Source organism: Arvicola amphibius, chromosome 12, assembly GCF_903992535.2.
Source record: "Arvicola amphibius chromosome 12, mArvAmp1.2, whole genome shotgun sequence".
Classification (NCBI taxonomy): Eukaryota; Metazoa; Chordata; class Mammalia; order Rodentia; family Cricetidae; genus Arvicola; species Arvicola amphibius.
The window spans coordinates 87,158,982-87,171,554 of NC_052058.2; the positions used below are offsets into that span (position 1 = coordinate 87,158,982).

Consider the following 12,573-nt stretch of genomic DNA (forward strand, 5'->3'; position numbering starts at 1 on the left):
CTCGCTCCTGCCTGCCTGTGAGCCAAAGTTCTTGCTGTCTTCATGATCTGCGATTCTCGGCATGATCCTCCTACCTCTTGGGTTTGTTTAATTAGAATCAGGCTGGGGATGTGCGTCCCAGGCACTGGCATGTTAGCTGCTCAGCAGAGGAGAAAGGAGGACCCAGTCTGGGGATGGAAATCCCCACTCTCTCCCCGTGCCCGTGTTCATCTCCATCTTCCTCTCCCACTCCGCCTTTCCTTGCCTGTGTCACGCTCTTTCTAGATGGTGACACCTCCTCAATTCCATTCTCTTCCCCCAGTGCTCCCTGCTATGGGAACACTTGTGTTTGGAGCAGACACAGAGGCCAGAATTCAAAATGTCTTCTCCAGGCTCTTACCCTACCCCTGCTGCTGAGATCCAAGAGATTTTTCTGATTCCCAACATGCAAAGGATTTTTCCTCTCCCCGCGCCTGTTATTGTTTATTTTTATTTTTTACAAAACGGGAGAAAAGATTGAATTGGGTAGGGGACAGGTGACACATTTCTCCACAAAGGTACAAAACTGCCTGTAGAAAGTCAACTTCAGAGCCCAGGCTATGAGACGAGGCATCCCTGGACACCCCTCTCCCCAAATATCCTTCAGATCCAGCTGGGGGACACTCCCACTTTGGGGCAGGCTCCCAGGACAGAAAGGAGAGGTCTCTTTCAGCCCTTGCCCAGGAGGGGGATGAGCAAGCAACCGAGACTGTACAAAGAAAGAGAGGGAGGGAGCACATCCTGTGGGCCAGGGGCCTAGGGACACAGGCAGGGGACAGCCAAGCTGAGGTTCAGATGCCTCTGGGGAGGTAGGAGGCTCTAGGCAGAGTCCTTCCTGTTCCTTGAAGACACTCCTCAGAATAGTAGCTGAGGACCCCCAGAAGGCAACAGCCACCATTTTGGAAGCTGCAAGAGCACTCCCAGCAGCCACAGAGCCCCATCTTTCTTGGTCAAGCTGCCAGGCCTCGAGCACGTGGATTGACTCCACTTTCCTGGCAGGTGTCTGGCCCACATTACTTTTCTTTTAGTGCAGAGTCGGCGGCCTAGTTATTTCTCTACTGCTGAGACCTGGCGGAGCTTCAGGAACGTTGAGACAACATCGGTGACACTGTCTCCCCATCTGAGCATCTGGGTGGGTTCCTCCCCGGATTCCAGGGCAGGACAAGGGGTGCAGACACTACTCGGAAAGAGGGGGTGCTCCAGCCCCAGAAAGCCCAGGCTGGAAGCAGAGGCTTCTCACCCACCCCCTGCTTGGGCTGGCCTCTGCCAAGGTGGGCTACAAGCCCAGCTGCCAGCAGGACAGCAAGAGCCAGGATGGCTATGAGCCCAGGCTGGTCCCCCAGGGCTCTATGGCAAGGAGAGGCTTCTTTAGTCCTGGCCCAAACACAAGCCAACTGGGTGTGGGCATCAGCGAAGGCCACTTGCAGGCAGGCCCAGTACTCTGTGGCCGGCAGGAGGCGGGTAATGTTGTAGCGGTGGGTGCCCTGGGGCAGCCGAGCCAAAGCGGTGGCTTCATGGTCCCGGAGGGAGGAGGCGCTAGACCAGGTGAGGTTGGTGGAGACTATGTTGGGTGGGGGCACCCAAGACAGCAGGACATGATATGTGTGTGTCTCCTGCACACGGAGCTCCAGTCCTGGTCCCTTGTCCCTGCCTTGCTGGAAAGGAGCATGGCCAACCACAACACTGACTGTCTTAGTATCAGTCCCAACCAGGTTCTGGGCCACACAGGTATATAGCCCCGCCTCTTCTGCTGTCACCCTTCTCAACTCTAGGGTCCCCTCAGGGAACACCCGGTACCTCCTGCCTGCGTGAGCGGGTGTCAGTCGCACTCCAGCTGGAGAGACCCAGTAGATCTCAGGCTCTGGTTCAGCCAGTGCCCGACAGTGAAGTACCATGCTCTCTCCGCTGGCCACCTGCAGCCTGGAAGGGAAGCTGCGGGGAGAGATGAGAGGCAGGCAGTGGTCTGTCATCTCCCGGAATGGCACCTCCCGGACTGGGAGGCGCTGCAGGTCCGGAGGCTCAGCACACAGGGTGGACTGTGGTTCGATGAAACGGACATGGGTGCCCGTGGCGTTGGCCCAGCGGATGACACAGTCGCAGCGGATGGGGTTGCCGTGGAGCCCCACCTCCTGCAGGTTGGGCAGAGATTCTACTGTCTGCTGGTGCAAGGCACTGAGAGCGTTGTTGTTGAGCATGAGGGTCTCCATCTGGGGCAGGTGGTGGAAGGCGCGCGGGTGGATGAAGGAAAGCCGCGGGTTATTGGTGATGTCCAGCTTGGTCAGCTCAGGGAGATTTACCAGGGCGAACTTGTCAATGGAGACCAGCTCCTCCATGTTGTTCAGTCCCAATTCCTTGAGGTGCAGCATGTTGGCAAAGTCTCCCGGCCCTACCCGCTGCAGTGGGTTTTTGTTCAGGTCTAGAAACTTGAGCCCAGGCACCTGCTCCAGTGCCCGCTTGGGCACCTGGGCCAGCTGATTGTCGTAGAAAGAGAGGCTCTCCAGGCTCTGCAGTCCTTCTAGGGCATAGTCTGAGATCTCCCGCAAGCTCATGCCTGCCAGCACCAGGCTGCGCAGGTTGGCCAGGGGTCGGAAGTTCATGTCCAAGATGGCGTCCACCTTGTTGCCACCAATCATGAGGATTTCCAAGCTGGGCAGCACGTCGAACCAGCGGCTGTCGATGGTCCTAAGCAGGTTGGAGTTGAGGTGCAGTCGCAGCAGGTTGCTGAGGCCTTCAAAGGCCCTGGGGGCGATGCGGCACAACTGGTTATGGTTGAGATAGAGCTCTTGCAGGCTGGTCAGCCCAGCGAAGCTGTGGTCCTCCAGCCGGCTTAGCTGGTTCTCTTCTAAATGTAGGCTCAGCAGCTGAGGCAGGAACTGGAAGTCACAGTCTCGGGCATCTGAGAAGCTGTTCTGGGACAGGTCCAGCTCTGTGAGGTTGGTCAAGTAGGCGAGCTCAGTCTGGTCTATCCGGCTGATGCTGTTACTCTGCAGGAGCAGTGTCTGTGTCCCCGCAGGGATCTCTGGAGGCACTGCCATCAGGAAGAGGTCATTGCAGTCCACAGTGGCGGCCTCGCGGTAGGATGACCGGGGCGTGTACCAGGGCCGGATCTGACAGGCACACTGAGGAGGGCAGGGCACACGCCAGGGTACCACAGGTACTGCGGCAGTGGTACCAGCTGCCCAAGATAGCAAGAGGGCAGCCACGAGGAGCCTCATGGTGGAACTGGAAGGCAGGGGACCCTCCACAGGAAGAGCCCCGCTCTTCGCGATTTGCAGACTAAGGGTCAGCAGCCCTGCCAAGGTCTGGGGAACCACCCTCTCAGGGCAGTCATTCTACATGGCGTGGGTGGGCATCACTTCGTGCCCTCCTGGGTGTGGGTCCTCATCTTTGTGCACTAGACTGGGACGTCACTCATTTCCTCGCTGGGCAGCCCTGGAGGAAGACAAGAGAGTTAGGGATGTGCAGAGTCAAGCGGTGGAGTCTGTTCCTCCCGCCTCCCCTGGTGGACTCCAGAAACCAAGGGAGTAGCCCAGGAACTGGCCTGGATGGGAACCGGGCTTCCTGGGCCCTGTTCCGCAGCACTCAAGGTTCTTCTCCTACCACCTCTCTAAGTCTTTGGATAACTCAGAGGTGGGTATGTGTGTGGTGTGGTGTTGTGTGTGACGGTGGGGAGTATAGGTTATGTGTATGGTGTGGTGTGGTGTTTTGTGGTATGGTGTGGTGTGGTGTCGTGTGGTATGGTGCGGTATAGTGTCGTGTGGTGTGGTGTGGTGTGGTGGGTAACAGTGGGGAGTAGTGATTATGTGTGCATGTTTAGAAGGAAAGGAGAATGTGTGAGCTGAAATTGTCATCACTGGGGCCCAGATAAATGTGGAATAGATTTTTTGACCTTTCTTGCTTTTTCACTGGGTAAGTGAGATAAATGATGGTTTCTAGACATTTCTTTGGTGAGGCAGGAGAGAGGAGGTTGTGAAAACAAACCCAGCTCTAAAATATGGGGTAGGCTTCCCAGGGCTCTGGAGCTGGGCAGTGGATCCTGACCACATTCACGTAGGCTGGGGTGCTGGGGCATCCTTCCTGGTCTCCTGGGTGAACTTTCCATCCTGAAGGCATGGGCCTTCCTCTCTCAACGGCCTGTTAGAGTTGCTGGGCAGATGTTCGGGGCTGGAGTCTATTTGCCTCAGCCCTCAAGTATGGTCTTCTGTAATCTGGCCTGCTGTTTCTCCCCCTCATACTCTCTTCACAAACCTTTTGGGGTGAACTGACATGCCACCCCCTTTTGTCTCATTTCTCCCAGGCAACTTCTGCTTGTTCTTCATGACTCAAGTCAGAGAGTTTCTCTGGGGCTACAGGATTTCTTGGAGGACAATAAACTTGTAGACAACAGACAATGGAGCACATGTCTCCGCTTCCAGGGCCCAGGGGCTGGCATGGTGCCACTGCAGTGTTGTGCTTGCTGCTGTCCCCAGCCCTGCCTACACCACCTGGAAAGCTTCCTCTGGCTATAGCGCTGCCCTTTCATGACCACAGCTGTAACACAGGGCATGGCTGGTGCTCACTGTAGTCCCACGTCCTCAGAACCCTTCCCCCAGGGGTTTCCTCCACCTGGAACCCAAGGCACTGGTTTCCTCCCTCCTGGGTGTATGCAATCAACCTGGCTTCTCTTCCAGACCCTAAGGCCAAGGGACATCAGCCTTGGCTTAGAACAGAAGATGGACACAAAACTGGGTCGGATCCGAGCTGTCCTTTTCGGCCTGGTTGGACTCCTCAGAAGAGGTCTGGTCTGGCAGCGCTTCAGCAGTTGATATGCAGGATGCGTTTCTAAGACTCTGAGCAGCTTGTTTCCTGTGTAGCTGTCCTAAGAGGCCTGTGAGTACGTAGGTCCAGAAGAACCCCGAGAACTCTGCTCGAGTCTCCATGCTGGGAAACATCCACAGATAGAAAATAAGCCCAAACTGGAGGCTGTGCTGTTTATATGTCACTGCTCTGCCTCGGGTCTGGCCCAGCTTGCTTTGGACCCAAGGTTGGGGTGCACTGGCTGTCCTGAGGCAGGCTGGTGCCATTCCTGTCTTCCGGGTGAGCTCTCCTTGCCAGGAAGCTGCAGGAAGCTCAGAGCAGTGTTTACCAGCTTCCAGGCAGTGCCTCTAGCTGGCCACACAGGGCTCTTTGCCTCATCATCCTGCTTCCGGGATGCTGGGAGGGGAGCCGTGGGGGCAGGGCGCCCCTCCCTGAGCAGGAGAGGAGCATGCCTGTGTATAGCCTTCTGCGGCCCATTTCCCTCAACAGCTATTTCTGAAGGTGGGAAAAACAACGGTGACTTGAAAGGCTCAGAGGTTTGCGTGTGTGGGGGGTCTGTATGCACTGTCACGGAGATTGCAGGGTAAACAAACACACGTGTGCACATGCATGCCTGCCTACATACATGTGCAATGGAAGCCTGGGGAAACCAGCCGCCCTGGCTAGTAACTGGGGCTCCTGGAGGGGGAGGTGTGCTTGTGGTGTCCTTTGTGGGTTGGGAAGCTGCAGGAAACAAGAAGCGCCTGCCATGCAGATGGCTCCCACGCCAGAGGCTAGGATACCAAGCTTGCCTCTACCTCTCCCCTGGGACAAGCTCCTTGACCTCTCTAAGCATTGGTTGCTTTCTGTTCCCTTTATTTTCCTAACGAAAGACTGTCACGAGACCGAGACTGAAATGGCATGTCGCTCATGTAGAGAGTTCTAGAAAGGTTAGCTCCTTTTCCAGGGTTGGGAGGTGCTTCTGCCAATAAGCCCTTTCTCCTCCCTCCCTCCCCTCTCCTCTTCTTTCCTCTGTCCTTTATTTCCTTCCTCCCTCCTTCCCTTCATTTTTTTTCTTCCTCTTGCTATGTGGCTAAGGCTGTCCTTGAACTCAGGACCCCCATCCATCCCCCAAGTGCTCTGAGCACAGGAACGCAACACTTTGCTCAGTGGTCACATGACTTCTGAAGGAACAATAGTCTTCTAGGCATCAGACAACAGGGTGCAATAAGCTTCCTCTCTACTAAGCTTAGCCCTTGGGTCCCCAATACTGGCCCCCAAGGTGGGGTGGAGAGCTTTGAGCTGACAAAGAATGCCAATGGGTGAGGACACCCCAGGACAGTTCCCAGCTGGAGAGAAAGATGAGGTTGAGTAGGCAGTAAAGACTCCTCAGAGGGGACCTCATTGTGTCACTTGAACCCCTGGCTTCCCTCTCCTCCTTGTTCTGAGTGTCAAGCTAACATTCAACTATGCTCAAAGCGCTGGGAAGCCACCAAAACCTAAAGTTCCATGGCAGACAGCTCCCCTGCTGGCCTTATCCAGCTACCTGGGCAGGATCTACAGAGTGTGCTATTCATGGGCTAGGAATAGGGCTGGTTTTAAGAGGAAGAGAGAAACGGCAGCTGATTCTGGGACCCTAAAGTGTGGCAATCCCTTGGAGGAGTTCTTCTCTTGAGGCTGGGCACCAAGCCCCTCCTTGGATGGAGTCTAGAGCTGCCCATTTGCTTGCCATCACTATAAAGGCTGTCGCAGCCCTGCTCCTTCAAGCTGGTTAGCGAGAGTTTCTGCAGAGAAAGCAAATGTCTTTTCCTTCTAAGGTGCAGGTGACCAGGAGTGCATGGGCACATGCACGTCTTCCAGCTGGTCTGCGAGCTCCCCGTGTCCACAGAGAATCAAGTGAATCTGCACACTTGGGGGTGAATATGATTAATAAAACCTACAGAATACAGAACATTACGTTTCATATCTCCACCCGCTCCATGCGTGGGCAACGGAGGGATTCTTTACTTAAATTCTGTCAGGGAGACAACCAAGGTTCAGAAAAGCTATAGCAGAGGTTACACAGCTTCTATGTGGTGAGGGAAACCTGATTTTTTGTTTGTTTGTTTTTTTACTATAATCTACCCCACCAGCCCAATCAACAGAGATCAATGTTTGCTTGAGAGCAGCTGGTACCAGTTTGGATTGGAACACTTGCCTTAGTTGCAAGGACTTGGGTCCTTAGCAAACATATCTTGTCCCCTGATGGGCCCACCAGCCCCTTCCTTGGCTCCTGGCTAGACTGACTCCTTGAGGAGCATTCAGGAAGGACTCTGTTACTGTTTGAGTCTCGATGGGCCTGGAACCACAGGGTCAAACAAAGCTCAGAGCTGCACACAAACCCGACCTTGCCATTTGACTGTGAAGCAGGTGCTGGAGGGCCCAGAGTCATCCTCCAGGCCCCTGGGCTGGTGCTTCCTCCAAAGGCACACCATTAGCTTGGAAGGGCTCGCACTACAAATCCCAAAGGACTCATTTCCAGCTGGATTTGCTTCAGGAATCATCTTTGAACTTGGCAGAAGGCATGGAATCGATCCTCCAATCCTTCTAAGAAGACCCTTGGCAAATCTCTGAAGGAAGAGTTTTGGGGGACACTGTCATTCCATTTCCCTTCTCTGTCCCAATCTCCTGCAGCACGGAGGAGGGGGGCGGGGGGCGGGGTCTACTGAGGTCGAGGGAGTGCACGCGAACTCCCTCCCTTACACCTTCCTACGGTCCCCCTTCCTTCCTTAGTCCCCGTCCCCCACACCCCTAGAGCAGCCTTTCAGCGGGAGGCCAGCAGGCAGGAAACTACTGCTTGCCTGGCCTTGACAGCTTTAGCACCAGGTCTCTCTGAGCTGTGGAGAACAGATGGGCGGTGTAATTGAGTGCAGCATTGATAAACTCCGGCCTCCTCAGCAGCAGATAAGCCCTGGGCAGGAGCTGCAGAGGGTGGTAGGCCGGCCTCCATCTGTACACTCCGCCTCCAGTTCCTCTGGGAGGTGAAGAGGTCCCTCACTCCTGCCTCTCACTTAATCACACACAACCAGAGTTTCTGCACAGGAGTCCCCCCGCCCCGTGTTTATCTAGTCTTCCAGAGCCTGAATTCCATAGATAACTTATATGAAGGGGATGAAGGAGGGGCCTTTGGTGCAGAAGGTACTGGGCTTTGCCATGGAGTTTGAGCCCGGCTTTTCCACTATCCATGTGACTTTGGGCAAAGCAGTCAGCTTCCTAGGCCTTATGTGTTGTAGCCGTGGAGACGGCGATGTAATGACGCCGCTCCCTCCACTTCTTCCGTATTATGGCTTCCTATCGTATCTCTGTGCCTCACCCTTTGTAACATTTTGAGTTGTGAGGTATAAGATACAACACAGGTGTGTGTATAACGAAGACACTAGCCCCAGGCTCCATGAACTCGGGCAAATACTGGGTCAGCCACACTCAGATCTAGATGTGACTCTCCCCAGCACTCATCCTTCATGCTCTTGCAGATCAATATGCAACCCTACCTGGTAACCGCAGTCCTGACCTCTCACCCCATCAGCCAGTGTCATCTTTAAGTTCTGTTTCCCTCTGTCTTTTCCACCGTAAGTTGAGAACAAGGTCACTGGACCTGGGTGATTCATGGAACAACTCTCATTACTTCCAAGTGGGTCAGAGCCTCTTGGCATCCTTCTCAGGCAAAGTGGGGCTTCTTTCTTGTCCTTATATCTAGAAACAGTTCTATGCCTCAGGGTCCCAGCTCTGACTAGAATCCTCATGGCCTGGACCTAGGTGTTCCATGTCCACTGAGATAGGAAGACTGCTTGGTAATCTCTGCTACCCCTGTTTCTAGGTCTTCTCCTCACAGAGTCCCGGGGCAGTAGACAGGAGAATACACAGGAGTGACTGCGCACTCTTAGCTTCCCCTATCTCTCTACCTGGCAGTCTTGGAACCCTTCACATCCATCTCATCCCAAAGCCAGCATCCCCTCCTACCAGCCTGCTCCTTTGGTCCCATGGTTGTCAGCAGCCACCAGTGCCTAAGACTGGAAATCACTATTTTGAATCGTACCTCTTCCCCTGGCAAATACACTTGCCTTCTGTCTTTATTGCCAGTCTTAACTCTTATGGTGTGCTCCTATTCACATTAGAGGGGACCTCACATTCCTAGACCTGCCTCTCTCTGCCACACCCAACCTGCCACTGTCTCACCCTCAGGTTCTCACGCTGACTGTCATGCCCTGTTCCTTTCAACCCTCAAACGCTTATGCAGTCACCAAACCTATCCCCCAAACCACTTCAACTGAAGGGAGATGTGTGGCATCCCTGGGGGCTCATGTGCCACAGCCACCAAACCTATCCCAAACACTGTGTCAACTACAGGGAGACGTGTGGTATCCCTGGGGGCTCATGTGCCAGGTTTCCTGTATGCCAGCTACTTTGCCAACAATCCTGTAAATGAAGTGATGAGAAACTTAGCTCAGAGAAGTTAAGGGACAAGATTGAGGTTCTACAGCTGGGACATAGAGGGTCAGGAGGGACCCGGTAGAGCTTGTTCACAGTCATGGTTATTTCTGGGATTCTGGTGCCAGAGCTCAGCTGGACTGCCGGGGGGCACAGTGGGGAGGGTGAGATTCCTTTATTTCGGCCTTGCTTTCTCCTCGTCGCTGGAATTTTAGAGGTCCAGGTTCTGTTAAATCTCTTTCCTGGGTGGGGAGGGAAGGGTCTTGTTGCCAGGCAGGAGTCTCTACAGTGTCCAGGCAGAGGGTGCGAGAGCTCCAAGCCTGGAAGGGAGCCTGCCTCATTATTTCTTAATTAGAATGGAGGGTGCCAGTAGGTAGCACACAGTCATTTCTGTCTGATCGCACTGCACCAAAACAAGCTGCAGGGGAGCAGGGCCTGCAAGCCCAGGCAGAGAATGGCTCAGGCTGAGCCCATCTGATGCTGCCAGGGTTTCTGCAAACCTGCAGGAACTGCTCCCTGACCAGGACTTCTCTCCTGAGCTCCTGGGGTGCCCTGTATCCCTCTGTGAGAACCTGCCTATTCTTCTGCAGACTGAGAAGTCTGCAGGGCCAGGTGCTGCCTTGCTCAAGCTCACCGTAGGAACTCAGAACCTATCTGGACAAGGGACAGGCAGGGCAGGGCAGAGCAGGGCAAGGCAGGGATGTCTGTCTGTCTTAGAGATTGGAAGCCACAGGGACCAAGGGCCCAGAGAAGAGGCCATTGTGTAGGCTATTCCTTCTGCCTCTTTTCCTGCCTTCAAAAGAGGCCAATATCATCTCAGAGTCCGTTTTTCCTGGTTCAGGCCTTTCTATGGCCATTTTGCCTTCCAGGTCACTGCTCCTGGGTGAAAGTCACTTTGCTCTCATTCAAGTTTCTGTCTGGTGTAACAGGATCTTGCATTCACCTTCACCCTTCTGGAGCTTTCTCTGAACCCCTCTAGAAATTCCAGACTCCACTAGCCTCTGCTCTGAGGCCAGAAATACTGGCTGTGGAGGGGGCTCCACAGTGGAATCCTGTTGCCTGCTGCGCAAGTGTTCTTGGGCCTCCTCATCTGTCAGACCGGGAGACATGGGTCCTGGTGGAGCTGGAGACAATGTCCACCCACAAAGCGCCTGGGGCTCTGAGACCTCCTTTCCCTTTGCATCAGTGGCCTCGCATTTCCTCGGCTGGACTGTACCGCGCCTTCTAGATCACCCATGTTTTAGGAGGTAGGGCCATTTCCTCTGCAGCTGGTACCCTTTCCAAGAGATTCAGCCCTCTTCCAAAGCGCTGAAAGTACTCCCTGGCACCTTCAATGGGGATCCTTGGCTCCAGGTTTCAGGACAGCTCAAGGACACGAGCCACCAGCAGATCACAGATGCCTTACAAAACATTTGCTCAATGAACAGGTCAGAGGCCACAGCTGGTGAGCAGTGCCTCTGTGCCCTCCCCCCCCCCCATGCTCCCTGCCAAGACCCCAAGGGCTGCTCCCGGGACAGACCTTCCATTGCCCCAGTCACAAGCCAGATGGGCAGTCTAGACCAGCTGCTGCTCAGGTGGAGGTGCCGGGCAGATTCGGCAGCCTTCCCCGACTATCTCATGAGTCAGGGCCCCAGCCAGGATGGCCCTTGGCCACAGGCAGCTAGGAGCAGGGGCAAGGAAGGGAAGGGGAAAAAGAGGGATGCAGGCAGTTCTTTCCGTCCCCGCGCCCTTGCTCAGCCAGGTCCTCAACCTGAAGTTCTGTTCTCCACTGTGCATTTAGGAAATGCCTTCCCGCTTCAAGCCTCAGTCACTGGCGCCTCTGTGGATGTGCACCCCCCCCCACTCCCTATGAAGCCTGCAATCCTGAGGGGCTCTTGTCTCCTCTCTCTGCACGGTTAGGGTGGGTAGAAGGCCCCAAGGCCCCGATGACAGGGAAGCATGGAGAGGAAGGACTCTGGCCTGCGTGTGAGGAGGAGCGTTGGGTCTCCCTGGTACCTGGTGACACGCAGGGGAAGGTGGGGTGGCAGGGCCGTCGGCAGAGCGAATGCGGAGCAGGCTAGTTAAACGCGGAGAAAGGCTAAACCCTTTCTCACGGAAAAGGAAAATGAAATCAGAATGAAAATTGATGAGGCGGGGAGAAGAGGAGACTCGTTCCATCAGAGGTCTACCAGATGAAGCCCCGAGATAAATCACACTGCGGAAGGAGGCCCCCAGCTCGAGGGCGCCAGCCTTCCCCTCTGTCAGATGTGGCAGGCAGGCTGGGAGATAAATGGCTGCGGCTGAGGCTCTCAGTTGGCGTTTTTCTTTCTCTTTTCCCCTCACTGCAGCGAGATAGCCTGCGGGTGCTCACCAGTCTTCCAGGTTTGCCCTAGCCACGCTTTTGCTCAGTTATCTCTTCTTTAGCTCTCCAGACCCCATAGGCCTCATTGGTGACCTTGTAGCTCAGCTCTTTCTTACTCTGTCCATGATCACGTGGATGGCCCTACAGCCACAGGGAACTCACGGGCAGGGCAGGGCTTGGGGATCAGGGCTAGTCAGTACAGCCCAGGTCAGGGCTGGGAGCAGCTTTGGATCATGGCCTCACCTCTGAGAAAGTTCTCAGAAATGCAGATTCTCGAGCTCACTAGCCCTCCAGGATCAGAGGCTGAGGGTGGGGCCTAGAAATCCAAGTTTGAGCTGGATGACTTCTGCAGTCCAACTCTGTAAACCAAGGAACGATTATTAGAAATCTCAAAAGCATCTACTCATGATGTGCTCCATGCTGCTCTCTTGAGAGGTTAGGTTGTCTTGACATCTTAACAGGATGGAGTCTTCCGGAACCCCCTCACCTTCTCTGTCCCTGGCACAGAGAAACTTCCAAGAGCATCAATAAAGGTCTGGTGGCATGCTGGGCACTCTACCTATGGGAATGGCAAGGGACACAGCGTACGGGAAGTGCAGGTGAGGTTGTACAACTTGAGAACAAGACAAAGGAATATAAAGTTGTTATGGGACAGTGGGCTCAACGGTGGGAACAGGCACAGCCCCATCACAGGTAGGAAGTTAGGCAAGTATTCAGAGGAAATACGCTAAAAATTAGTGTGCAGGCCAGTTTTATATCAACTTGACACAAGTTATAGTCATTTAGGAAGAGGGAGTTACGGTTGAGAAAATGCCCCTACCAGACCGGCCATTTTGATTGGTGATTGACATGAGCGGGCACTGTGGGCAGTGGGCGGGTCGTGGCAGACTGAGCAGGAGGTGCAAGCCAGTAAGCAGCACTCTTTTGTGGCCTCTGTATCAGTTTCTCTCTCTGGGTTCCTGCCTTGAGTT

The 12,573-nt window shown here is 54.6% G+C and overlaps 1 protein-coding gene across 1 annotated transcript in view; it reads right to left on the minus strand.

Annotated features, from left to right (window-relative positions):
- Positions 1–495: 495 nt before the first annotated feature.
- Lrrn2 (leucine rich repeat neuronal 2) overlaps positions 496–12,573 on the minus strand; it is a 59,331-nt gene continuing 47,253 nt past the window's right edge. Inside the window, exon 2 of the mRNA XM_038349464.1 lies at positions 496–3,450. Coding sequence (XP_038205392.1) covers positions 1,098–3,233 — 2,136 coding nt within the window. The 5' untranslated portion in view covers positions 3,234–3,450 and the 3' untranslated portion in view covers positions 496–1,097. The remainder of the gene's footprint in view (positions 3,451–12,573) is intronic.